Here is a 26,346-nt window from a genome sequence, read left to right as displayed (position 1 = left end):
GCGTGTGCAGGATTTGAACCGTGGACCTTGCGCTCGAAAGTGTAACTCGCTACCCACTGACCTAAGAGATTTAGTTGAAAAGTACATTCCGTATGAACTTGAAGTAATAAAAATCTTATACGTGATAGATTCTTGGTCAACAAAATTTTAGATCTATGAGCAGACATGAACAGCCATGAACAGACATGAACATATATGACCAGGCATGAACAGGCATGGACAGGTATGATCAGGCCTGAGCGTATTTAACGCTTCAGACATGAACAGGCATGAACAGACATGACCAGGCATGGACAGGTATGATCAGGCATGAGCGTATTTAACGTTTCAGACATGACCAGGCATGGACAGGTATGATCAGGCCTGATCATGTCTAATTTCAGGCCTAATCATACATGAACAGGCATGATCAGGTCTAATTTCAGACCTGATCATACATGAACAGGCATGGTCAGGTCTGATCATTTTTTCCCGGGTACGTTTAAATTTTTCAACATTTGTTTTTTATTTTATCAATAAATTTATTTTTTTTCCTTTATAACTAATTTTAATTAGTCTACTAATTATCTTTTTTAATAGTTCGAGCGGTATATATAAAAGATAATTTATTTTTTTAATAAGTTTTAAAAAAAGTTGTTCAGTAAAACAGATCAAGTTGTTAAACTCAAATGATGTCAAAAACTGTATTGATGATTTTTATTGCTGAATTGCTCTTCACAGTCGTAGTAATAGAGAATTCAATGACAGATTGCGGAGCATCTGATACACATGTATGTATGATGATTAAATTGATTAATGATAAATAATGTATGGATATAATGTACTGTAGGAAAAAGTGAAATTAAAATTATTGAATAGGTATAATAATGTTCAATATATTATACATTATTATACCAATTAGCCTATTGGCTATTCTTTTTGAAACATTATTATTAATTTTAAAAAATTTTATGTTTTTATGGAAGAATTTAAGATGATTTTATTGATAGTTTTACATACCTGACAGCGAATGTTCAATATTTAATATCTCGAGGAGTAAAGTGTAACAAAAGTATGACTGCTTTCATCAATTTTATGCATTAGCTCTTATTAAAATCTTAGCTCGATTATATTAAATGCATCTTAGAGATTAAACGATAGGCTTGAACTTTTTTTTTTAATTAGTTTTCATCATTATTTCTTGCTCCTTCACAGTGATAATTCAAAATACTCAAAAAATAAATTTTATTCTTGACAATTAACTTTTTAATAAAAAGTTATAACTTAGAACACAAATGGATGTGACGCATTATTATTATATGGAAAATTATCGATATTTAAAAAATCTAAAAAATGATTCCACTACCTAATGACATTTTTACACTGATAGAAGGATTTCTTAGTATTTAAGAAATTATTTCTTAAACATCATTTTTTGTATTTAGCAAAATATGGGTCCATTATGCCCCATATATCACATATTAGCCCAAAATATCATAAAAACATCATAGAAGTCATAACTTGACGGAAAATGGAAAAAAAAAGTTTTTACCTAATACCCAGTACATGACCTTTTTAATTTTTATCGGAATTACAAAATTATTGAAAAGTTTTAAACACGCTCTTAATGCCTGATGCGCTTAATTTACGTTTTAAACGCCTGAGACGCTTGAGATACGTTTTAAATTTCGACTCGGGATGTTTAAAGATTTTTGCCCCGAAAGCCTTTTTTACAGTAGAAACTGTAATTTTTCAACTGCTCTTTTTTCCGTGTATATATTTTTTATATTTAATTTTTATTTCAAGGAAGGTCGAGAGAGAGACAGGGTTTAAGAAACGGATTAATTTTAAAATTAAAATATATGTTTGTCATTGCTGCCATTGGTTCTACATGACCTACATGACTATCTATATAAATGAACGCAAAAATTTGTATCTTTTATATAAATCATCAATAAAGAGTAGCATATCCCCTTTTTTTGATAGACAAATCGAAGCAACCAGATACTTAAAATTTTTTCAAAAATATTTTGTGTAGCATAGCCTATTATTATTTATGGTATATAAATTAATAAACAATAACTTTTGTTATATATTATTGTATATACACCATAAAAAAATTTTAGTGTATGATTTTAAGTTTAATGTTGACTGTAAATTTTGGGGGTAAATTCAGAGTAAATTTTAATTCCGAATTATCACTCTGTTATAACAGAGTATATACTCGGAGTTGTGGAGTTTTTAAAAATATTAGTTTACATGCTGGGTAAATAGAGTTTTGGTTTTAGGAATGATTATTTATCCCTATAAAAATATTTAAATTAAAAATAATCATCCAATTTTTGTTATAAAAAATAAAACTTTTTACATGCAGATGAAATTTGGTTTTGGCGGATTGCATATTTATTTTATGAATTCGCAATGATACAATTTACTCAGTAAAATATTTTCTATGTTATTTATGTAGTGTACTAAAAATAGTGACTGCTGTTCTAATGTGTGTTCGCCGATCGGGATCAATAATATCAATGTTTGCACGAGAAAACCGAAAAGATTTCGCAGATCTGTGGCAACAGAACAACTTTGTTCACCAGCCCATCAAGTTGTACGTATATTTTAATTTATTATATATAGGGGAAGGGGGTAGGGTAGGCAAAATAGGGTACCCCTAAAATTTTATATTTTAAATGGTTTTTAAACATTCCAAAATCACTTTTGTAAATATAATTGAGCGTTGTTTTGAATTTTTTTTGTTAAACTTTTTCAAAAATCAATTGTCAGTTGAAAAATATTAATGACTTTTGTTTTATGATAAAAACTATTAAAAATTTGTTTTCCTTCTTTTGTATCCAATAATCATATGAAGTATAATTTTTCTACATGTAAATTACTTACAAAAAAATTGAAAATCAAATTCATTTAAAATCCAGAAATTTTTTTTTTACCGTTTAGGGGGTACCCCATTGTGCCCGCAGAAATGAAAATTTTTTTTAACGGTAATTGAAAATTTGTTCTATTTACTTTGAATATCATTAAAAAAAAAAAAAGATTTAGTGTATTTGAGACCTCAACAACTTGGTATTTCCTTAAAAGTACCCCGTTTTGCCTCTCCCTCTTCTAATATAAATGAATTGTCACTATTTATTGATAATCTGAATGTGCAAATTTATTAACTAAACACAAGCAGAAAAATAATCAAACTTGTTTTAATATTTGGTTATCAATAATATGAGTGATAAATTATCACTGATAATTAATACTTCATGTGACTGTACTAATACAGTTGAATAAATTACAAAAAATATTGTAGTGTTTAGGTAACAGCGAGTGTTGTTCCAAATGGTGCTTTGTGACTAGATCAAACATGATCGGTTTTTGTATGGGAAACTAAAGATACCTTTTATATCATGAAGAGGAATAAAAAGAAAACATCGTTTGTGTGTATTCGATTAATTAATCAAATATGTAATAATATAATGAATAAAATTTTAACAACCTTTCCTTGAAATTAAATTATAAATGTTTTAACCCCTTTTAAGTGTGGTCTTGAAACATCTTAAATGCAGAGTCTTTGAATGTGCTTTTCTAAAGTACAGCCGCTATTTCGCAAAGTATTCGCATGAAATCATTCTAATAACTTGAAGGATATGTCGATTTTTGTGTTCATTATGGGTTCTTGTAAACTTGAAAATCTGATTTTAATTATATTCACGGAGAGAAATTAATTATTGTATCTACTATACAAAAATTGTAATTTTAACCATCTAAAATGGTAATAACATTTTTCAGTGGGTATACTGATCAGTATTACAATTGAAAATGATAACAGTTACAATTGATGATGGTAATGGCTACTATCGAAGATGCTAATTGTAATTATTAAAAATTATAATTGTTACAATAGAAGATGGTAACTGTTACCATTCAAAGTTGTAAAAATTCTTAACTAAGAATGTGTGTGTGCTCGCGTGAGTGTGTGCATGAGTGCGCTCGCGCGTGTGTGTGCATGTGTGCGAGTAAGTGTGCGGGTAAGTGTGCGCATGTGTGCGACCCCGTATTTATGTACATGTGTTCGTGCATGTGCACGTCCGTAGATATATGTATGCATGTGGGTGTGTGTGAAATTAATCACTTCCCCAGTTAATCAGATTACGCATAAGCAAGCGTCAGACTATAACGTTTATATTTTAATTTTTTATTAGCTTAGATGGTCATCATTATTTTGGCTGATAGTAACCATTACCATCAGGTTATTAAGAATTACGATTTTTTATAATAGTAGTAATTATTTAAGATAATAACAGTTATAATTTCTGGTTATCATAAATAATTGTAAACTTTACCATATCGATGGTACACACTACCATTCAGATTGTTTATTTAATAATTTAAATGATATTATCAATCATATAATTCAGTTTAAAAATTGTACTATAACTTGATGGTAACTTTTACCATAAAATTTTCTCCGTGTACCTTTGACCTTGTCTCAGATAAGTAATTACACTTGCGCGTTGGAATGTCTTATTTTTTTCGTATGTGGATAACATCCCATGCAGGTGCCGCCAGAGTTGAACGACAGGGCCCTACTTGGCCCAGCACTGGGGAACCTAGCTTTGGCACATCTATATTGGCCCATGCTTGGCTCAAGATTGGGTACTCAGTCCTGGCCATTACAATGATTACCCGGGCTTGGACCAAGACTGGGTGACCTAGCCTTGGCCATTCAATGGCAACCCAGGCTTAAGCCAAGGTAGAATTACCCAAGTTTGGCTATACCTATGGTTTGATAAGTAAATCATATAAATGTATCAGTCCAAAGTTAGTAGGTTCGTCTACTAGCTATCGTTCGGACCCAGCAATCAGAAGGACGGCAGTTCGCGCCCGGAGCCCAGCAGAATTTTCAACGAGTTTTTATCACATCATTTACCTCCTTTAGATAGTTTAAACGTTAATGATCATAAATTCTACGAGGTTAATAATAATAAAATTTTCTTTTAATTAAATTTATTCGTTTCCTCGAGGCATGGGCAAAATCTGGCAAAAAAGTCAGAGCCAGGACTGGCAACCAAGCATGGGCCAAGTCTAGCAACCAGGTCTGGCCCAATGTTATCATTCCAGAGTCCTACCAAGGCTGGCTTACAAGCTTGGGCCAAGGTTTTACATACTTGGGCCAAGCCTGGGCCTGTCGGACTTTCCTCTTTGGGACGTGAAATATCTGATTTGATTTGACTGTTAGTTAAGCTCAACTGCCCTGATAGCACGAGTTGCTCGTCAAAAAATTGGTATTCATCAGTTTGCGAGCAACTTGACGACAAGTAGTCGACAACTCTAGCTTTTGCAACTTTTGGCTACAAGTTACCACCAACTTTCTCAGAAAGTTGGCGCCAGGGAAGAGCCGCAATTCGAAGGCAGGTTTCTGAGAAAATTGAAGGCAACTTTCCGTCAACTTATGGATCGCCAACTTTTGGCTAACTTTCTCAGAAAGTGTCTATCAACTTTAGAAATACAGTAGGACCTCGTTATAAGACTATTAGTTTCTCTCTCAAACTATCGCGATACCTGGTTTATAAAAAAGACAGAATGATAGTCTTATAACGAGGTCCGACTGTACCAACTTTTGCGGCCAACTTGGCTATCAGGGTATACGTGAAATATCTGATTTGAATATTGGTCGAGCTCAACTGGCTATGACACTTGTTATGAGGTACAATGACAGCTAATTTGTCATGTGTTGATAATAAAAAAACCGGTGTATTGATGTATACTCTGTAGGTATCTTTCTGCTCTCCCAGTTTTTTGTGTTGTTAGTATCTTGCACGAAGGCTATGTTATTATTTTTTAATGAGCGAGTTGTAATGTTGTAATCTTATATATAAAAAATATCTCTGGAAAACATGAATTTTTGTAAGCGTTTAAAAAAAACTTGTCATTCTTTTTTAAATTATAATAAAATTAAAAACAACAGTTTAAAATAAAAAAATCCTAGGTATTCTAGGGTAAATACGTATTTACTAAAATGATAGTTGAGACTATTGATTAACCAGCTGATGTTTGCAAGGTTTGGCGAGTAGTAATCTAATAAAAAAAAAAAAACATTGTAAACTCATGGATATTGAATACGTATTTACAGTCTTAACTTTGTTTTGTAACATTCATTAATGAATATAAAACAAATGTTTAATCAATAAATATTTGATTCGAAATCAAGAATAAACGAGTATTATATCAAAGGTAAGAACAATTATGTATTAAAAATAATTTGTAGAATAAATGTACAAAAATTTTGGTTCTTATGCAAAAAAAAAGCAGTAAACTGATTGTTTACATAAATTTTTTTATAGTAAAATGGATAAATCAACTGCTTCGGATATTGTGATTGTATCGGGAAACTCACATCCTGAGCTTGCCGAATTAATTGCCAAGTAAAACAAACATCTTTATTATTTTTTAATTGTTTATAGTAATTTATTTCTAGTACTTTTTAAAAACTAAATTTAAATGTTTTTTTTTCTCAGTCGACTTGGTGTGAAAAATGGCGGGTGTTTTGTTTACTACAAAACAAATCGAGAAACAATGGTCGAAATTGCTGATTCTGTACGAGGAAAAGATATTTATATTATTCAAACAGGCACTAAAGATGTTAATAACAACATAATGGAATTATTGATAATGGCATACGCTTGTAAAACATCGTCAGCTAAAAACATTATCGGTGTAATTCCTTACTTACCTTATTCAAAACAATGCAAAATGCGTAAGCGTGGTTGCATTGTTTCTAAATTACTTGCAAAAATGATGTGTAAAAGTGGTCTTACACATATCATAACAATGGACCTTCATCAAAAAGAAATTCAAGGATTTTTTGATTGTCCTGTTGACAACTTACGTGCTAGTCCATTCCTTCTTCAGTATATTCAAGAAAGTGTATGTTTTTTTTGTTTCCATCTAATGTTCTTATTTACGTCCACACTCAATCTAACTCTAATTACAATTAACGGGAAATAACCCTGCTTAAAAAATCCGATAGATTCTTATAGCTGTATATATAAGGCCCTATACTTAACTTTAGCACTTCTCATAGAACTCATTCATTCTTATAAAATCTCTATAAGAATTTATGAAAAGAAATTAATTAATTAAAAAAAAAATTAAACCCTTAACTGAAAAAAAGGACAACGTACTCGTAATTTTGTTGAGATATATAATTTAAAACAAATTACTTACAATTGACATCAATTGGGAGTTAAACGAAATTTGTTGAATAAATTTTAGCCAACAAACTTTAAAAACTCCAATTATAAAATTGACATGATGATTTTACTGAAATTTATTTAACAAATTTTGTTCAACTCCTAATTGATATCAAGTGTAAATAATTAGTTTTAAAAATCTATACTTCGGCGAAATTACTTCTACGTTGTCCTTTTTTCAATTAATGTTCTAATTTCTTTTTAATCAATTGATAAAAGTTTGATATGCTTATGACAGTTGAAAGTCATTGAAAATTTTTAATAAGTGGAGGCACTGCCTAAGAATGGCCTTAAAATTAAAAGGCATTTGGCTGAATTTTTTCAAAAATATTCTATTTACATAATTAATAAAATCCCTATACCACGTGAACGAAGAACTTGAGCCACTTAACTGAGAGGATCTTTTTTGTAGAGAATCGAATTTCCTAAAAAAATTGTCATCTACATTTTCACTGTAAATTTTGTTATTTAATCAATATCAACTAAAAACCCAAATTATTGTTTAAAAAAACGATTTTCAGAACCAATACAGAAAAAACAATTAGAATTTCAGTAAAATTACTAAAGATACTTTTAAAGAGTATTAAATTACCTACAAAATACCGCTAACGGCAACCCGGTGACTTGAAATGCGGCTGAGCTATAGAGAATTTAAAAACAAATTTTAACTTTTCTACGTATTTTAAATGGGAAAACTTCAAAATCAAATGTCAAGTACTTGAAATTAAAAGTAAGAGCTGAAACTTTCAGGGATTTTTTTTTCAGTCTTCAACAATATTTTGAATTAGGAGTGAAAAAAAATAGTCGTTCCAAACGGACCACCCTAATTTACATAACTGATCTATAAAAATCATAAAGTTACCAAACATCAAAAATTACACATTCGTCAACAATTTATTTTTCTTGACAATTACCAATTACTAGTCACATAACTGCAACATTACCGTGATAATATAAAATTTCGATTGCGAAATTGACTTTTTATAAAAGGAGGGTCTATAGTAATTTTTGTCCAAGCTTTTCTCTCAAACTAAACCTCAACGCAAAACTAAGAACGAGGCTCGTTGCATTACTTTATAAACTAGCAGTCTACGTTTTGATTTTTCAAAAATATTCATTTGTTTAAGAAAAAAACGTCGACAAAGTTTCCAATTACTGCACAAGTGCAACAAGGATAGTTTCGTTTGTTGACTTGGGGCATGTTCAGAAATACACTCTGGAAGAGAAATGTTCAACTCCTGCGTTTAGAAATATCCTCTGGTCGAACCAGAGGTGCAATTTAACGTTACAAAGGTACTAATCACACCTGGATAGGTAATTTTTTATCTCCAGAGTGTATTTCTGAACACACCCTTGAGTGTGATAGAGAAAAAAGTTCAGACCCCTCTTAACGTTAATCTTATTTCCCGTTAATTGTAAATAAAATTTTCACTTAATTATTGTATAATTTTTCTTCATTATAATTTGAATTTTCATTAAATAGGTACCGGATTACCGTAATTCTGTAATAGTTGCAAAAAATCCAGGAAGTGCTAAAAAAGCCACCAGTTATGCTGAAAGACTTCGAGTTGGAATAGCTGTCATTCATGGTGAGCAACGAGAATCTGAGTCTGATATGAATGATGGACGTAATTCGCCACCACCAACTGTACTGTTGTCATCAAGAACTATGGAAGTTGGTGTTGGTGTACCATCACATCCAGCTAAAGAAAAACCTCCAATAAATGTTGTTGGTGATGTGAATGGTCGTATTGCGATTATGGTCGTACGTTTCATTTATTTTCTAATACCATTAATTAAGTAATAAATTAACTATCTAACTTTTTGTTAATTACTATTTATATTAGGATGATATGGTAGATGATGTTCAATCATTTGTTGCTGCAGCTGAAGTTTTAAAAGAACAAGGAGCTAATAAAATTTATGTTCTTGCTACACACGGACTCCTTAGTTCAGACGCTCCAAGACTCATTGAAGAATCACCTATTGATGAGGTTACTATTTATTTATTTTTCTATTAAAAAAATTAATGCTTTTATTAATAAATTTTGTTTATTTACAGGTCGTCGTTACTAATACTATTCCACATGAAATACAAAAGAGCCAATGCTCAAAAATTAAAACTGTCGATATAAGTATTCTAGTAGCAGAAGCTATTCGTCGTATTCACAACAAAGAATCAATGTCTTATCTGTTCAAAAATGTCACTACTGAAGACTAAATATTTTATTTGATATAAAATATTAAGTATAAAGTAAAAAAAAGGATCGTCGCCTTAAACAATGGAGAATAAATAAAAAAAAATTAAATAACTTTATTTGACATAAAGTAATGAAAGTTTTATAAATCTAAAAAATAATAATCAACACAAAATGGAAATATATATTAAAACATACAACAGTTCCGTGTTAGGGACCAGATCAGGGTTATGTATATTCCTCAATTTTTATATGATATTTTTATATATTTTTTCGATAAACAATCACAAACAAGAAGAAAGAATGAATTTTTGAAACGAACTACTATTAGACTTTTTTTTTTTATTAATTTATATTACTAAGTATACTATTTTTTTTTTTTTTGTTCGCTGTATTACAATAATTGAAATTTCATATTTCATTATATTTAACATAAGGGTTCTCAGACAGTGCCTCCACTTTTTAAAAATATGAAATGACTGTCAGCTGTCATTACCGTATTAAAATTTAATTAATTAATTAATTAAAAAAAAATTAGAACTTAAATTGGAAAGGAGACAACGTAGTAGCAATTTCGACGAGATCCCTCATTAAACAACTGAACTCGACCGAATTAAAAATTTTAATTCTGTTGTAATTTTAACAGAATTCAACTGAATTGAAAATTTGAATTTGAATTAAACAGAATAAAACCGATTTACAAATTTTAAATTCGTTTTGATTCGGGTTCAGAACCAGAAATTGGAGAATTATTTTCGAATTAATCAGAATTAAACCGAATAGAATTATTTAAATTCGTTTTAATTTTGACAAATTCTGGTTTTCCTGCCGAATTAGACAGAATTCATTTTTAAGTTAGGTACCGAATTAACAGAATTTATTTGAATTAATAATTTAATTCGATCGAATTCAGTTGTTTAATCAGGGATCTATAATTTAAAAAAAATTACTTACAGTTGTTATCAATTAGAAGTTAAACAAAATTTGTTGAATAAATTTTAGCTTACAAAATTTGATAATTCTAATCACAAAATTGTCATGAAGATTTTACTGAAATTTATTTAACAAATTTCGTTTAACTCCCAATTGATGTCAATTGTAAGTAATTTTTTTAAAATCTATACCTTGGCGAAATTACTACTACGTTGTCCTTTTTTCAATTAAGGTTTTAATTTTTTTTAATCAATTGATAAAATTTTGATACGCTTATGAAAATTGAGTCATTGAAAATTTTTAAAAAGTGGAAGCACTGCCTGAGAATATGGCCTTAATCTTCGTTTTTTTTTCTATGGTTTTTTTTTCTATATTATTTATTTTTTTTTTTTTTTCGAAAATCATGTAAACTTTCTTTGTAAACTGAAGGTATTAGATATTAATAATTCAACTAGTATTTAAGTGTAGAAATCTATTGATTTCTTCCATTTTTATCGTTAAATAATAATTGATATCATTATATCTTTTATGTTATGAGTATTAAAACAAAAAAAAAAGAGAATAATTATTAAGGATATATTTAAATAAGAATAATCATGGCATATATCACATAATATTTCTAAATGTATATCAATAATGTAGTTGAAGTTATTGTGCAAAGTCCAAATAAATTGTGTGTCAACAAAAAAAATAAATGTTTCGACTGGAATAAGTCTTATTTTTAAAAAAAATTATTGTTTAGTAAATACGAGCAACCTGCAGTTACTACATGACTACCCAAATATCACTACTAAATTTATAAAATACGCAGAAAAAAAGGATTTCTTGCCGCAACAAAATTTTAATTTGTACCAAGAAATTTTATGCATTATGAATTAAATACAAAAATTGTCTTGGGGCGAGAAAAGATTTTTTTGGTCAAGAAATAATTCCTTGCACCATGTAATTTTTTCTAGTTCTAAATAAATTTTTGTTTTCAATCCACAATGCAAAAAACTTCTTGGGGTAAGTAAAAATTTTCTTTAGGCGAGTAAAGATTTTTTGTGTCAATGAATCCTTTTTTTTTTTTCTATGCACACTTTTTTGGCTTTGAGAAGCTTCCTAAAACCAAAAGGGAGTAGAAAAATCTGTCATTTTGGAATAAGAAACGCGATATAAATAATATAGCTATATATTTAGTCATATTTAGTGACAGAATAATTAAAGTATTAATTTATTTAAAGAAAATAAATACGATCGTCTTTTTTCTCGCGTAATTTAAATGTAATTCGAATGACATAGATAAATCTATTTATCTCAATACTTGGCAATTAACAAGAGTTTAAACTATGAAAAGGCACAAATTCAAGTCAAGACCTATCTAATGATACCAATTTCAATAACGTTAACTAATTTTATCATATAGATACGGCGGGAACAAAATTTTCCTTATTCTCTTAATAATATAGAATAGATAAGCGCAATTTAGAAAAAATAAATATATACGATTCTATAGTATTAAATACTGTAACTAAGCAACGAGTATCTGTTATTGATACAACGTAATTATATATTTATTTGAAAGATTAATTTTGAATTAAATTTAAAAAAATGTCACGAATAGAAAACTTGAAATTAAGTGAAATTTGTGTATCCCTACAATCTGATGATAAAAAAAAGCGATTACAAGTTTTAGAGAAACTGCGTGATATTATTAGCGATGATGCTGAGCAATGGAGTAAACGTGAAATTTTAGAAATATGGCAAATAATGAATAAGCATATGGTAAAAATATTAACTGACCCGGCAGAATCTTGTCGTGATTTAGCGATTGAAATAATAAAAATATTTATTAATTTATTACCAATTATTGAAAAAAATATTGTGTACATTATTCCTATTTTTGTTCGTCGTTTGGGTTCTCAAGAACTTTTAGAACCTTCAGAAGAAGTTCGTCTCAATTGTGTTAATCTTCTTCGTTTAATAATAAGTTTTTATAAAGATCATTTATCTGTTTATATTGATGATTTTATAACAATTTTATCTAAAACTGTGACTGATAACTATCCAAAAGTTAAGAGAGAAAGTTGTGAGGCTATTTCAGAACTTGCTAAAACTATTCCCGTTCAATTTTATTCTAAAAGTGAAATTTTGATAAAACCAATACTTAGTAATTTTACTCATCAGCATTATCGAGTAAGAGTCAGTAGTGTTAAAGCTATTGGCGATGTTGTTCAGTACGGGAATAATAAATCTATTGAAGAAGTTTCAACACCATTAGCTGAACGACTTTTTGATCAAAGTGGAGCCGTCAGAACAGGTATTATAATTTATTTATTTATTTATTAACGCTACTCGACAATTATACATGTTTCACACAAGTGTGTATATAGAACACAAAATTTAATCGACTTAACACTTCTGGAACATTGAAGTGGCCATTTATTACACTCGTTCATAACAGAGCGTCAGATACTTCTTTCTGTCAACCAGCTCCTTACAGCCCACAATCGTAAGCCTGTCCCCGATCCATGGTAATTCCTCTTTGTCTAAGACGGTATTTGATAAGCCTAATAAATTTAGCCTGCACTGCTTCAAGTTTGTCAATCTGATCCCAAATGATACACCCATATTCCATAACCAGTCTTACTAGAGTAGCAAATAATTTAAACCGGGCATCCCCATCTTCCACCCAGACGACACTTAGTCGAAAAATATAATCAAGTGACGACTAAGGTGGACATTAACCGGAGGTATAATCAAAAATCCTCACTGCGCGTGTTATCTAACCACAGCCACCACGAGTCCTACCTCTCTCGGGCCAAACACTGCTCCCATCTCAGGAAATAAAGAGACTCTGGTCACAGTGGGCTTGAAAAGGCCCCCGTGGTACCAGACTCCCAGCTCTGGTTAACATGGTTGCGTAGGATTAATGGTGGGGTGCAACTTCTTCCCATGCCCTATGTAAAGGGCTTCCTCCACTTGTCTCTTTCGGGTTCCCAACAAGCAATTATAGAAATCAAAGATAGAAGATAGCTCGAGGACTAGTTTTGTATCAACGTATACTCCCAAATCTCTGATTCTATTCACCTGTAAGATCACGTTGTTACCAATATGATATTCGTAATCACTCTCCTCTGACCGCCGAGAAAATTTCAACACAGCACATTTTCTAATATTTAGGCTCAATCTATTCAATTCAAACCAGTTATTTAACGTTGATGCCATCCTGAAATGTATGCATAATTAATAATTAAATTAATGATTCATTTGTTTTTTTTTTTTCAGCTGTTATTGAAGTTGCTGGTTACTGGCTTTTAAATTTACGAGATAGATATAGTTGGTGGTACAGATTAATTCCACTTCTTGTCACTGGTCTCCATGATGAAATTATGGAAATACGATTAAAAGCTCATGAGCTCTGGGATGCAACTGGATGCCTTTTTTTACAAGAAAATGATTCCGATGAAAAAATTAAAGACAAAATGGATTTCTTAACAGAAAATCTTGATCATTATCCCCCCAATAGTTTGTTGATAGAACTATTCTATTTTATGATTAAAAAAAAAAAAAATAAACAAGAATTATGAGTTGAAATAATTTAATTTTGTAGTTAAAAGACCAAACTTGGGATGCAGATTAATTGTTCAGCGAAATATTGGTAAACTTGTCGGTGGAATAGTGAGAGAACTTGGAGACTGGAAGGCTGATATTCGTGTTAGATCTGCTCAATTGTTAGCAGTACTTACATTAAATGCTGAAGAAGATATTACACAACACATTGAAAAATTACTTCCAGGAATGTATAGGTAATTTATAGATTAAAAGTAAATTATTGTAATATTTTTAACACTACCCTGTCAAAAAAATCCATTTGGGATCGCATGGGAACCATAGAAATTAATAGAGTGTATGGATTTATATAAGAATCCATGTAGGACATCATGGAAATCTGGATCCCATATGGGAAATCCACATAGAAAATTTTGGGTTCCTGGATTCCCATATAGGAATTTGGATATATGGATTTCTTTATGGAAAATTCATGTAGAATCTAGGTTTCTATATAAGTAATTTCTATAGAATCCGGAGTATCTGGATTTCTATGTCTATCGTCTATTGATACGCATATATGAATAAAAGAAGACATTAATATTCTATTGGCAGGATACTTTTTAACAAAAAATTAATTTATCGATGCTTTTTATATCAGTATTTGTAATAAGTTATTAATATATAAATTAACTCAAGAAGTATTACATCTTTATAGAAATTACGAATAATTTTAATGAAACACTAAATTAGGAATCGTACAAAGGTATTGTACTCCAAGAAAGTTTATGAAAACACATGTGCTTTTTATGGTATTTGTATCGATAACGTGACACTTTTTATTAATTTTCCTAATTCCTAATCCAAACAAAATTCTCATATGGATTCGGCATGGTGTGGATTTCCATAGGAACCCATGTGAGAATTTATATCTGGATCTATGCTGGATTCCTATGGGAAATCATATGGGAATCCATCCGAAAAGGCCATGTGGGAATTCACATAATCTAGGCTGGATTTCCCTATGGATTTTTTTGATAGAGTAAGTATATTTTTAGAGCTTGTAACGATCAAGATTTGAGGGTAGTAGATAATGTAATAATAGCTGCAGAATACATGGGTTACTTTGTTCCACCTGAAACCTATTGTCGATTAGTACTTCCAACTTTAGAAGATGGTAATATTACTGCTGGTCATTTAGCAGTTCTTGCTGCTTTTTTACGTTGTACTGAACGTCAATCTCTTATCAGTAAACTCGAAGATATTGGAAGCTTTCTTAAATTATCACACATTTGTCGCGGTAAAAAAACTGATTATCAAAAACAAATATTACGATGTTGTCAAGCCATCATGAGTGTTTCTAAAGAAGTAACTTTTTTCTAAACAATGTTCATTTTAAATATTTATTGCAAAAATTAAAAACGTTTTATATTTTAGGACTGTAATGTAATATCGAATGATTTATTTACAATAATTTTTACTGTTTGGTCAATGTCACAGCAAGAAGACAATAAAATTTTTGCCAAGCAACTAATGGAAAATTTGATTGTTATTACAATGAGTGAAAATTTTGAGGATTTATTTGAAAATAATTTACGCGAAATTTTGATAGATATTAAAAATACATCAAAAAGTTGGACTATGTATAGTCCAGAAGTTTATATATTTAAATTGTGTTTAACTGAAGCAAAATCAGCAACTGCACAGAATATGGATATTGTCTTTCCAATTTTAAAAGATATAATGAACAATGATTCCGATGCTGAATTACGTCTTAAACTTTTTATCATACTATCAGATTTTTTTAAAAATCGAAACAAAACATTGAAATTAATAAAAAACTCAACGGAATTTATTATAGATTTTTTTGATAATATTTTGATGCCGAAATTAATTTGGTCAGCTGGTAGAGTTTCTGAAACTTTAAGAACTGCAGCTGTTGGTTGTTTGTGTGCTCTTTTTGATGATTCAACTTCAATTGATAGTAATAAATTAAAATCACGATTCAGCGACATGGAAAATGATTCCAGTGACTTTATTTTCAATGATAAAAAATTGATACCTATTTTAGAAAAACTTTTACCAATTTTAATGTCATTGATTGAAGACAATGCAAAAAAAACTAGACTTTATGGATTACGAGCAATATATCTGACGATAAAAATTGGTTTGAAATTATCTTGTATATCGGACGATGATGTTATTAAAATTTATCCAGCAGTTATTAAAAGATTGGATGATGGTTGTGATGATATAAGACGTGGAGCAGTGGAAGCTCTTGTGTTTGTTTGGCGGGCATTATCGAAAAATTATGATTTAGATTTTGGAAAAAGTCATATTGATTATTTATATACAACTGCGATTGTTCATTTAGATGATCCAGAAATTGAATTTCAAAATTTGATGCTTGGTAAGTAGTAAAAAATTTTTTAGATTTGTTTTGGTTGTTACATTTTCTTTTATATTATTTATAATTATTTTAGACGCAATGATGGAACTGGCAAAAATTCATCCGGAATTATTAGCAAATAAGATAATAAAATGTAAAAATAATTTTAAAAATCAAACAGGTCTTGATAAATTATTAAAACATTGTCATGAATTATTAAAAAATAAGTAAGCTAATTTTATATGATAATAAACTGACGGCTAATAATATTTTAAATTTTTTCAAAATAATAAATTATAAAAAATAAAATATTTAAAAAAATTGCACTTATAGTTTTTTTAATTTTCTACATGTGTATATTTTTAGATTTTTTTTTTATAATTTATCGTTTTGAAAAAATTCTAAAAATTTTTAATTGCCTGTTTATTTCAGGATCAAAATTATATAATACTGAGTTAGTTGACGTCTAATAACTTTTTGAATTTTTTGAAAATGATATATCATAAAAAAAAAAAAATATTTTAAAAATTGCACCTGTAGTTTTTTTAATTTTGTACATGTGCATATTTTTAGGTTTTTTTTTTTGTAATTTATTTGTTGAAAAAAAAAATCCAAAATTGTGAATTGTCTGCTAACTCCAGGATCGTTAAAATTTTGATCCTGGAGTTAACAGACAATTAAAAATTTTTGGATTTTTTTTTAACAATTAAATGTGAAGAAAAAAAAATCAAAATATGCACACGTACAAAATTTAAAAGACTACAAGTGAAATTTTTTAAAATTTTTCTTTTTTCATAGCTTATCGTTTTTCAAAAAATCCAAAAATTATCAGACGTCGGCTAATTTCAGTATCATAAATATTATGGTACTGAAATTGGTCGACGTCTAATAATTTTTGGAGTTTTTTCAAAATAATAAATTATAAAAAAAAAAATATTTAAAAAAATTGCACTTGTAGTTTTTTTAATTTTCTACGTGTGCAAATTTTCGGATTTTTTTTTTTTTGTAATTTATTTGTTGAAAAAAAAATCCAAAAATTTTTAATTGTCTGTTAACTCCAAGATCAAAATTTTATAAACTCTATTCAAAATTTACGATTCCATGCTTTTAAATTTACCGCGCTTAGGATATAAATAAATATATGTAAAATAACCGATACATTATCATCAAATATAAATATATAACATTTAGATTAATTCATTACTTATACTTGCTGATTTAATTATTGATTATTCTCCCCTCCCCTCCTTCTTTTCTGTTGAAATATTTATAAATTCCTCAAATATACGAATTAATAATTGATGTATTAAAATAACAATAAATATGAAAATGCTGAATAAAATATTGTAGTATTTTAATAAAATTAAATAGTGAGAGTTGAAATAAAATGAATACGAAAGCAGGAAGTAACCCGCCCTTGATATTATGACTCCGCCATGTTGTTGCTTTTCCGTATGTCTGAGCCGACGACGATTTGCGGCCGAGTGAGACCGTGACAACAGGAGTGTCGTGTGTGTGATCGTGGTAAGTAAAAATAATACTTTATTATTATTCTACAATAATATTTACAATAAATATCTCATCAATATAATCATACACTTAATTTAAATTCAAAAAATTTATAATTACTTGAATTATTGAATAGAAATTTTTAAAAGTCATTGAATTGTCAATTAAATTAGTATATTCATACTTGCTTATGACAGGATTCACTATTTAATTTAAATGTATTTTTCTTTTACTTAAACTAATGTTATTAAGAATCGTTACTTGATTTATTTTTTTAAATATTTTAATAAGATTATTAAGTCACGATTAATTTTACAGTCCAGGAGGTCTCTATTTGACATTGACAATAAATTGTGTGTATATATATTTTTTTTTATTTCGAATATTTTTTAGAATACTGAGATAAAGTTATTAAGTATGGCAGACTCAACTGGAGATCATGCTGACAATCAGAGAGAAGAAGAATTAGAAGTTGAGTCTAATTACAAACCACCACCGGAGAAAACGATAGAACAAATTTTGGAGGCTGATAAAGATGACGAGAGTCTACGAAAATATAAAGAGACGTTATTGGGGGAGGCTAAATCTGGCGGAATTGTCGTTGGTATGTTTTTATTTTTTTAATTTAATTTGTTTTTATGTAAAATGATTTAATTGTAATATATTTTTTAAATAAATTGTAGATTCAAATGATCCACGTAAAGTTATCGTTAAAAAATTGGCGCTTTGTGTGGCTGGAAGACCTGATATGGAATTAGATTTAACTAAAGATCTAACTCAGTTGAAAAAACAAACATTTGTGATTAAAGAAGGTGTCAGTTATCGAATTCGTATTGATTTTATTGTACAGCGGGAAATTGTTCATGGGTTAAAATACATTCAAAAAACCTACAGGCTTGGAGTACCCGGTAAGATTATTTATTTATTTTTATTTAAATAATATTGATTATGTTAAGTCATAATTTAATTACTATATACTAATACTTGTACTGTAAAAAAAAAATTACGCTTAACTGGATCCTTTAAAGGAGTGACAGGTAACAAGTTAACGTATATTAACAAATATGGTCTTAGAAGTATCTTCGTTAGATAAAAATTATCATAATTAAATAATTTATTTATATTTTTATTTATATTTTTTAGTGGACAAAATGACACATATGGTTGGCTCTTATCCACCTAAAACTGAAATACAATCTTATACAACACCAGCAGAAGATGCACCAGCTGGAGTAATGGCTCGTGGATCGTATACCGTCAGTTCTTTATTTACAGATGATGATAAATATGAACATCTAAAATGGGAATGGTCGTTTGATATTAAAAAAGATTGGAAAGAGTAGATTTTATTAATTTTTTTTTTTTGTTTCTTTTTTTTTTTTTTTTTCTCCAAGTATTGCATTACGCAATCACGTCAAGTCACCATAGCCTTAAACTCTGATAAAGAAATTAAATAATTGCATTTATAATATATATGTATACCTATATAAATATTGACGAAGAGAATTGCCAAAATGATTTTTTCCAATTGATAAATTCATCGTCTTTTTTTTTTAGAATTAATTTTTACAAATAGTAAGAATGAATGCCATGTTAATTTACTATCATTAGAATTAAAAAAAAAAAAAAAAAAAAACAAGTGTATTATTGATATCGATAAGATATCACTACTATCTGATGTACTTTAAAATTAATTGGATATTTCATATAATGAAAAAAAAATAAAGTGTATTATTTTGTAGTTATAGAAACTATAATTGAAAAATTTTGCACTTTCATATACATAAAGTCATTGTCTATTTAATTATTACTGAGAATTCTCGGTGCTATATTTGGACACAAAACAAATAAAATGTGCAAAAATACAGCCATTAATTATTTAAATTAAATTTAGTGTACGAAAAATAAATAAATTTATAATAATTTGATGTTGCAAATAAAATTGAATCAGTGACAAAATAAGAGTGCCTCATATTTGTCATCGATAATTATATTTTGGATATACGTCGGTTCTTTTTAAAATGCTTTTAATAAAAAGAATAAACAAATGAAATAGATACAAGAAATTTAAATAAGTCCATAAGCTGTAGAGACCGCACACATCTTAATAATAATAATAATGATAATAATAATAATAGTAATAAAAAAAACTCCATGTATGTTTAGAAAATATGTCAATTTATAAATCATACCGTTGTAACCGTCGAACAGTTATGAAATTAAATATAAATTTTACATATTATATTATTTTATAATTTTTTTTATTTTATAATAACTCCTACTATTTAAGTGTGATAATAATATTATTAAGTGACGTTAAGATTTATATTTAATTGTATTAATTTTAACATAGAAATAGTAATGTATCGAGTATTTAGACTAGAAGTAATATAGTGGCTAGCCAGTCGTCAGAGTAAACGCAATTCGGTCACGGTCACGGCCACAGTTACGGTCTGTTCACTATACTCTGGCTCCATAAAATATAAAACCTTTCGTATTCGCGGCGTCGTCATCGTCTCGGTCAGCGAACTTTCATTTAGCTTGTACTCTGCTGATGCAGATGCATTCAACAACGTCCCAAATTATATATATCTTACTATTTTCTTTCACACATATATACCATACACTGAAGCATCAGACACCTACGTCATGTATTTTCTATAAGCATACAAATTTACTATTTTTAAAATATGAAAAATTTTATGATACTGAAGTTAGCCGACGTCCAATAATTTTTTTATTTTTTTTTTAACAATAAATTATTTAAAAAAAAATATTTAAAAAAATTGCACCTATAGTTTATTAAATTTTCTACATGTGCATATTTTTATATTTATTTTTTTTTTAAATTAAGTCGTTGAAACAAAAATTCAAAAATTTTAAACTGTCTGCTAACTTCAGGATCATAAAATTTTTTGTTTTATTTTTTAGTTTTGGAGCATTTATGAAAAGATTAAAACTTTCATGTTCTCGATGTATTTAATAATGTTATTATCGGTCAGCAGTTTCCTGTTTTGTGTCAGAAATAATGAATTAACTTACTAATTTTCTTATTGATTAATTATTTAAAGTTTTTTTAAAAGTGTTAATTAAGTTATAAACGTATTATTAAGAAATTAAAATTAAACTAGTTTTCATATGAGTCTAAAGTCTTGTAATTAATTAACTTAAAAAGTTGTTGAATTAAAACGAATTCTTTAAGACAAGAAATCGTTTTCAGTGTCAGGAGAAATCAATGTCAATATCATTAACGTTCTATTTATAATCTGTTAAAATTATTTTTATTTTATCTGAGATTTCTAATGTAAAAAAAAAAATGTTTTAATAGATAATCGTTAACTAATGAGCAATTGAAAATTTTAATTATTGAAAATGATATAAAGTAAATTTGTAAAATCAAGTAGAAAGTATTAAAAAATAATCGGTATTATATATAAGACTTAACCGCAATAAAAATAAAAAAGAAATATATGTAATCTATGAAATATAAATGATCAAAAGATTATAATTATAAACTTTAAATAAAAAAACATATCGCAATAACTCTAGGAATTATGGTTGTATTACGTGTTAATTTTTAAAAAATAATTTATCTGTTAACTTGAATTACTTAATCTTAATAAGTTCAATTTAAAATAACAAAAGTATGAAAACTATCATTGTAAGAATTAAGTTTTTATAACAATAACAGCGACAGTCATTATTCTTACTGCAATAAAACATTTTATATTTTAGATATTTTTTTTTTTAATGAGCGAAAAAAAAATTACTTCCAATAAAATTGATTTTTGTATCAAGGATTAATAATCATTATTTCAAAAATTTTCTTTACACTAAAAATTGTCAGTAACTAGTATAAGTAAGTATGTAATTTCTTTTAATGAGAAATTAATTTTTAAAAATAAAATATCCAATTACACGGAAAGAAAAGTATGGAAACGGTTCCCATAATTCTATAAAATTTTTTCCTATACCAACATAGAAATTATGACCATAAATTATGGGAGCAGTTCCTACAATTATAGGAATGTTTCCCATAATTATAGGAACAGTTCCTATAATTATGGGAATGCTACCCATAACATTATAGGAATCATTCCCATCATATATCGGAACCATTCCCATAACACTATAGGAATGGTTCCCATACTATCATGAAAAAATTAATTTAAAGAAAAGTGTGGTAATCACGTTTACAATACACAGAAATATTATTAAATATAAAAACCAAAATTCAAACATTGAAAAAAAATTTTGTATTTGGCAAAAACATTAAAATTAAAAAAAAAAATTTTTTTTTTTACAAATTTAGCGTCGAAGAAGTCTTCATTTGAATCTCTCCATTTCATGAGGGAAATTTCTACACTATTTTGCAAAAAAAAATTTTATGATATCATAGGAATAGTTCCCGTACCATTATGGGAATAGTTCCCATAATATTATAGGAATGATTCTTATACCATTATAGGAATGGTTCCCATAATGATATGGGAATAGTTCCTATAGTATTATGGGAATAGTTCCCATATTGGTATAGAATCTATTCCCATACTATTATGGAAACTATTCCCATACTATTATGGAAACTATTCCCATACTATTATGGAAACTATTCCCATACTATTATGGAAACTATTCCCATACTATTATGGAAACTATTCCCATATATTATGGGAACCATCCCTATAATAGTATGGGGACAATTCCTATACCATTATGGGAACTATTCCCATAATGCATAGCAAAACTTCCCATAATTTTCTTTCCGTGTAAAATAATTATTGAGTCAAAAAATTATATAGTTTTTTAATAGCAATTTTTTTTTGCTCAGTGGACACATTAAAATTATAAATTCAAATAAAAAATTTATTAAAGTACTTTGTACAAAATTATTAAGACGAGTTTCTCGGTCTATTTACATTGCATGTTAGTACATTTTATACCATCTATTCACGTAAATATAATTTAATTTATTAATAACATTTCAAAAGAATAAAATAACAAAGGCAATACTTTCATTTCCATCTCAACGTCATCGTTACTTTGAAGTATTGAATACAAGTGCAAGCTAAAGGTTCATATCAGAACAATAGAAAAAAAAATGTTTCTTGAAGACATGACGAATCAAAAAAAAAAATAACTTTATAAATAAAACTAAAAAAAAATAATTGTGATGATTAATTTCGAACAACGATTACAAGCATTTCTGTTTTCACGTATTAAAAAAAAAAAAGAAAATATATTCAATAAAATCATATAAGGATCGTAAAAATAAAGATTTCTTAATTATAAATAACAGCTGGAATTCACAGAGATTCGACTCATGACATTAATCCCGTTAATTGCAAACGTCGACGGTCTCGATTCGTTAAATCGTCTTTAACAATACTTAGTAAAGTTTCACAGTTACCCACAACAGTTACTAATTGTTGAATAAATTGTTTCATTCAATTTTATTACTTTCTATCGTCATATGATAGTGATTCTATTATAGAAACATACTTATTTAGGTCAATAAACTAATATTTTTAAATTAAAAAAAAAAAAAGTGCCCATCTGTCAAGTGTGAAATTGAAAACAATTCAAGAAAGAAATCTAAAAATTTTTAGTCTTTTATTTTTAAATTATTCACTTTCTAATTTAGGATAAAGTAATTAAAACATTTGAATTTATTTTTATATAAAAATTAGAATTAAAGTCATTTCATTACATCCCGGGAAAAAAATCATATATGTCAATACATGATCATATATGAATCATATATAAACATATATGATCATGTATGAATCATATCTGGTCATGTATGATCATTTTTGAGCATATATCTCGTGAAAAAATTTATATATGATCAGTCATGAACATATATGTTCCATATATGCCCCATATATGAACATATGTCTCGTAAAAAATCATGCATGATCATACATGAATCATATATGATCCATATATGAACATATATGTGTCATGTCTGAACGTATATACGCCATGTATGATCATATATGTCCATAGTATAAGACATGGAAATCCATATATGAACATAAGTGAGCATATATGTGTCATGTATGATCATATATGCCCATAGTATAAAGCATGCACATCCATATATGAGAATATATGAATAAATATGTGTCATGTATGAATAATATACACGCCATGTTGATCATATATGTCCATAGTATGAGACATGGACATCCATATATGAACATATATGAGCATATATGTGTCATGTATGATCATATATGCCCTTAGTGTGACATGTCTTTCCATCTATGAGCAAATATGTGTGATGTATGATCATTAGGGTGCTTCATTTCGGAGCCAGATTTTTTTTTTTCAAGTGCATGTGGAAAAAACCATAGTTCAACACAAAAAAAAAAATTTTCACGCATGAAAAAAAATTCTATGTCGATTACAGACCTAGCTCATTGAAAAATTCGATTTTCCCATTTAAATAACATGGGAAAATTTTGTTTTTTAGCTTCAAGTATTTTTAACCTCGTTAACAAATCAATAGATCGAATAGACTAATACATATTTTTGTAGGAAATTGAGGGTTCTACAAAAAAGATCTCTTATCATTTTTCGATAAATCCACCTGTTTCAGAGTTATTAGAGCTCGAAGTAAAGTTGGAGATCGTTTTACTTTTCCGGTGAAACTATCAGACTTATCACAAAATGTTGTAGGGTCTTTTTTGTTCCCAATTTTATTCTCTACAAATTATTATCAGTAAAGTTTTTTCAAATTCCGCATTGTTTTCTAGTTATTCTCATTTTGATTTCAAGCTCTGAAAAAAGTGGTTCTGATCGATTTCAAGAGCTCGACATTGAAATGAAAATAACTAGAAAACAATGCGGAATTTGAAAAAACTTTACTGACAATAATTTGTAGAGAATAAAATTGTCAATAAAAAAGACTTCGTAAAATTTTATGGTAAGTCTGATAGTTTCACCGGAAAAGTAAAAAGGTCTCCAACTTTACTTCGAGCTCTAATAACTTTTGAATAGATGGATTTATCGAAAAATGATGGGAAACCTTTTTTGTAGAGCGTTCAATTTCCTACAAAAATATGTATTAGTCTGTTTCATCTATTGATTTGTTAACGAGGTTAAAAATACTTAGAGCTAATAAAAAAATTTTTCCCATGTTATTTAAATGGGAAAATCGAATTTTTTAATGAGCTAGGTCTGTAATCGACATAAAATATTTTTTCTTGCGCGAAAATTTTTTTTTGTGTTGAACTATGGTTTTTTCCACATGCACTTGAAAAAAAAAAGTCTGGCTCCGAAATGAAGTACCCTAATGATCATATATGCTCAAAGTATAAGCCACGAACATCCATATATGAGCATTTCCCGGGATGCCAATTAGTGGGTACTTGCAATTTCTTGACATCTCATTTTGGTTTATAATTTATTGCATATATATATTTTTTATTATTATTATAATTGTTGTTTAGGAATACATACACAAATTTTTATTCATCTTTACTATCTGCTATTTTCAAATTGATGTATACTATAAAAAAATTTTAATTTGTATTTTCATAAAAAGTAAACATCACTTTTTCTCTTAATTATATGTAATAATATTACGAGATATAATTTATCTTTATCATTAGAAATTATTTTTATACATTTAATTATTGTTATTGTTTCATTTCCATTATTTCATTGATATCATAAACTATGTAATAAGTATATTAAACTATTAAATATTTAAGTATCATTTTAACACTTATAAACACGCTAGATTTTAATTGAGAAATCTTATTAGATACGGTCTATGCTATTTTAGATCATCAAATTAATTTCTGTTTATCGTAAAAGTAATTAGCAACTTGTTAATTATACAATTAAATAAAAAAAAAAACATTATTTATATGTATTATATTTTATTAAAAATAATTTTCTATAACATGTAATGCTACATTTTATTACATATTATATTTATTTTATTAGATTATTTAGATATAATAATGAAATTTAATCCTGATACTGAAACTTAATCTAGATCTTGTTTTTCTAGTTCCGTAATAATAAAGTCAATCGACGTATCATTTGATCGATGAAGTTTATATATGAAAATCGATATTGATAATTTAACGATCAATTTACTGTAATTTAAACTGTATCTTTAGTTTATAAATTTTAATCCTTCGATTTTTATTTATACTTTGAAAAATTGGGAGTGATTACGGATTTTACTTAAATCCGAATTGGGTCCGTCACTCGGAGTTTCGGGGTTCAAAAAAAAAACGACTCAGCATACGGAGTAAATAGAGAGTTTCTTTTTTTAACTGAGTGATTCCGGAGTGATTTGAATTTTATTTCAATCTGAATTCACTCCGATTCAATGTTTTAATATTAAAATGAAATCCTATTAGGAGTGAATTCCACTCCGAATCGGATTTTCAATATTAAATTAAACTCCCCTTCGAAGTGAATTTTACTCCGAGGGGATTAAATAAATAAGCAATCATCTGCTCCGCATTCACTCCAGATTTACTCCACAAATTTTTTACAGTGTATTAATTAATATACACTGTAAATAACA

At 28.0% G+C, this 26,346-nt stretch overlaps 3 protein-coding genes across 3 annotated transcripts; all 3 read left to right on the top strand.

Moving 5' to 3' along the window:
• Nucleotides 1–5,910: 5,910 nt before the first annotated feature.
• LOC130665263 (phosphoribosyl pyrophosphate synthase-associated protein 2) lies at nucleotides 5,911–9,873 on the top strand. Its single transcript, XM_057465588.1, has 6 exons — nucleotides 5,911–6,213; nucleotides 6,324–6,404; nucleotides 6,498–6,906; nucleotides 8,716–8,997; nucleotides 9,080–9,226; nucleotides 9,295–9,873. Exons 2-6 carry the CDS (start codon nucleotides 6,328–6,330, stop codon nucleotides 9,451–9,453), a joined length of 1,074 nt encoding a protein of 357 aa, XP_057321571.1. The 5' UTR covers nucleotides 5,911–6,213; nucleotides 6,324–6,327; the 3' UTR covers nucleotides 9,454–9,873.
• A 1,019-nt stretch (nucleotides 9,874–10,892) lies between these two features.
• On the top strand, nucleotides 10,893–16,540 carry LOC130665262 (dynein axonemal assembly factor 5). The gene is made up of 6 exons (XM_057465587.1): nucleotides 10,893–12,662; nucleotides 13,631–13,870; nucleotides 13,956–14,151; nucleotides 14,953–15,262; nucleotides 15,332–16,304; nucleotides 16,378–16,540. The coding sequence occupies exons 1-6, from the start codon at nucleotides 11,954–11,956 to the stop codon at nucleotides 16,512–16,514; spliced, it is 2,565 nt and encodes an 854-aa protein (XP_057321570.1). The 5' UTR covers nucleotides 10,893–11,953; the 3' UTR covers nucleotides 16,515–16,540.
• Nucleotides 16,541–17,606: 1,066 nt separating this feature from the next.
• LOC130665359 (rho GDP-dissociation inhibitor 1) lies at nucleotides 17,607–19,365 on the top strand. Its single transcript, XM_057465694.1, has 4 exons — nucleotides 17,607–17,807; nucleotides 18,186–18,396; nucleotides 18,476–18,700; nucleotides 18,936–19,365. Exons 2-4 carry the CDS (start codon nucleotides 18,210–18,212, stop codon nucleotides 19,133–19,135), a joined length of 612 nt encoding a protein of 203 aa, XP_057321677.1. The 5' UTR covers nucleotides 17,607–17,807; nucleotides 18,186–18,209; the 3' UTR covers nucleotides 19,136–19,365.
• Nucleotides 19,366–26,346: the final 6,981 nt, after the last annotated feature.

Source organism: Microplitis mediator, chromosome 3 (assembly GCF_029852145.1).
Source record: "Microplitis mediator isolate UGA2020A chromosome 3, iyMicMedi2.1, whole genome shotgun sequence".
Classification (NCBI taxonomy): domain Eukaryota; kingdom Metazoa; phylum Arthropoda; class Insecta; order Hymenoptera; family Braconidae; genus Microplitis; species Microplitis mediator.
Note: the sequence above shows the minus strand (reverse complement) of the source record. Positions and strands in the feature narration are given on the sequence as shown.

Excerpts from the sequence above, each read along its gene's own strand:
- LOC130665262 (XM_057465587.1), top strand. The coding sequence starts at position 11,954 with ATGTCACGAATAGAAAACTTGAAATTAAGTGAAATTTGTGTATCCCTA. Across the intron at positions 14,152-14,952 it reads TTACTTCCAGGAATGTATAG|AGCTTGTAACGATCAAGATT; the intron begins GTAATTTATAGA and ends GTATATTTTTAG. Across the intron at positions 16,305-16,377 it reads ATTTCAAAATTTGATGCTTG|ACGCAATGATGGAACTGGCA; the intron begins GTAAGTAGTAAA and ends TAATTATTTTAG.
- LOC130665359 (XM_057465694.1), top strand. The coding sequence starts at position 18,210 with ATGGCAGACTCAACTGGAGATCATGCTGACAATCAGAGAGAAGAAGAA. Across the intron at positions 18,397-18,475 it reads ATCTGGCGGAATTGTCGTTG|ATTCAAATGATCCACGTAAA; the intron begins GTATGTTTTTAT and ends AATAAATTGTAG. Across the intron at positions 18,701-18,935 it reads CTACAGGCTTGGAGTACCCG|TGGACAAAATGACACATATG; the intron begins GTAAGATTATTT and ends TATATTTTTTAG.
- LOC130665263 (XM_057465588.1), top strand. The coding sequence starts at position 6,328 with ATGGATAAATCAACTGCTTCGGATATTGTGATTGTATCGGGAAACTCA. Across the intron at positions 6,405-6,497 it reads CTTGCCGAATTAATTGCCAA|TCGACTTGGTGTGAAAAATG; the intron begins GTAAAACAAACA and ends TTTTTTTCTCAG. Across the intron at positions 9,227-9,294 it reads AAGAATCACCTATTGATGAG|GTCGTCGTTACTAATACTAT; the intron begins GTTACTATTTAT and ends GTTTATTTACAG.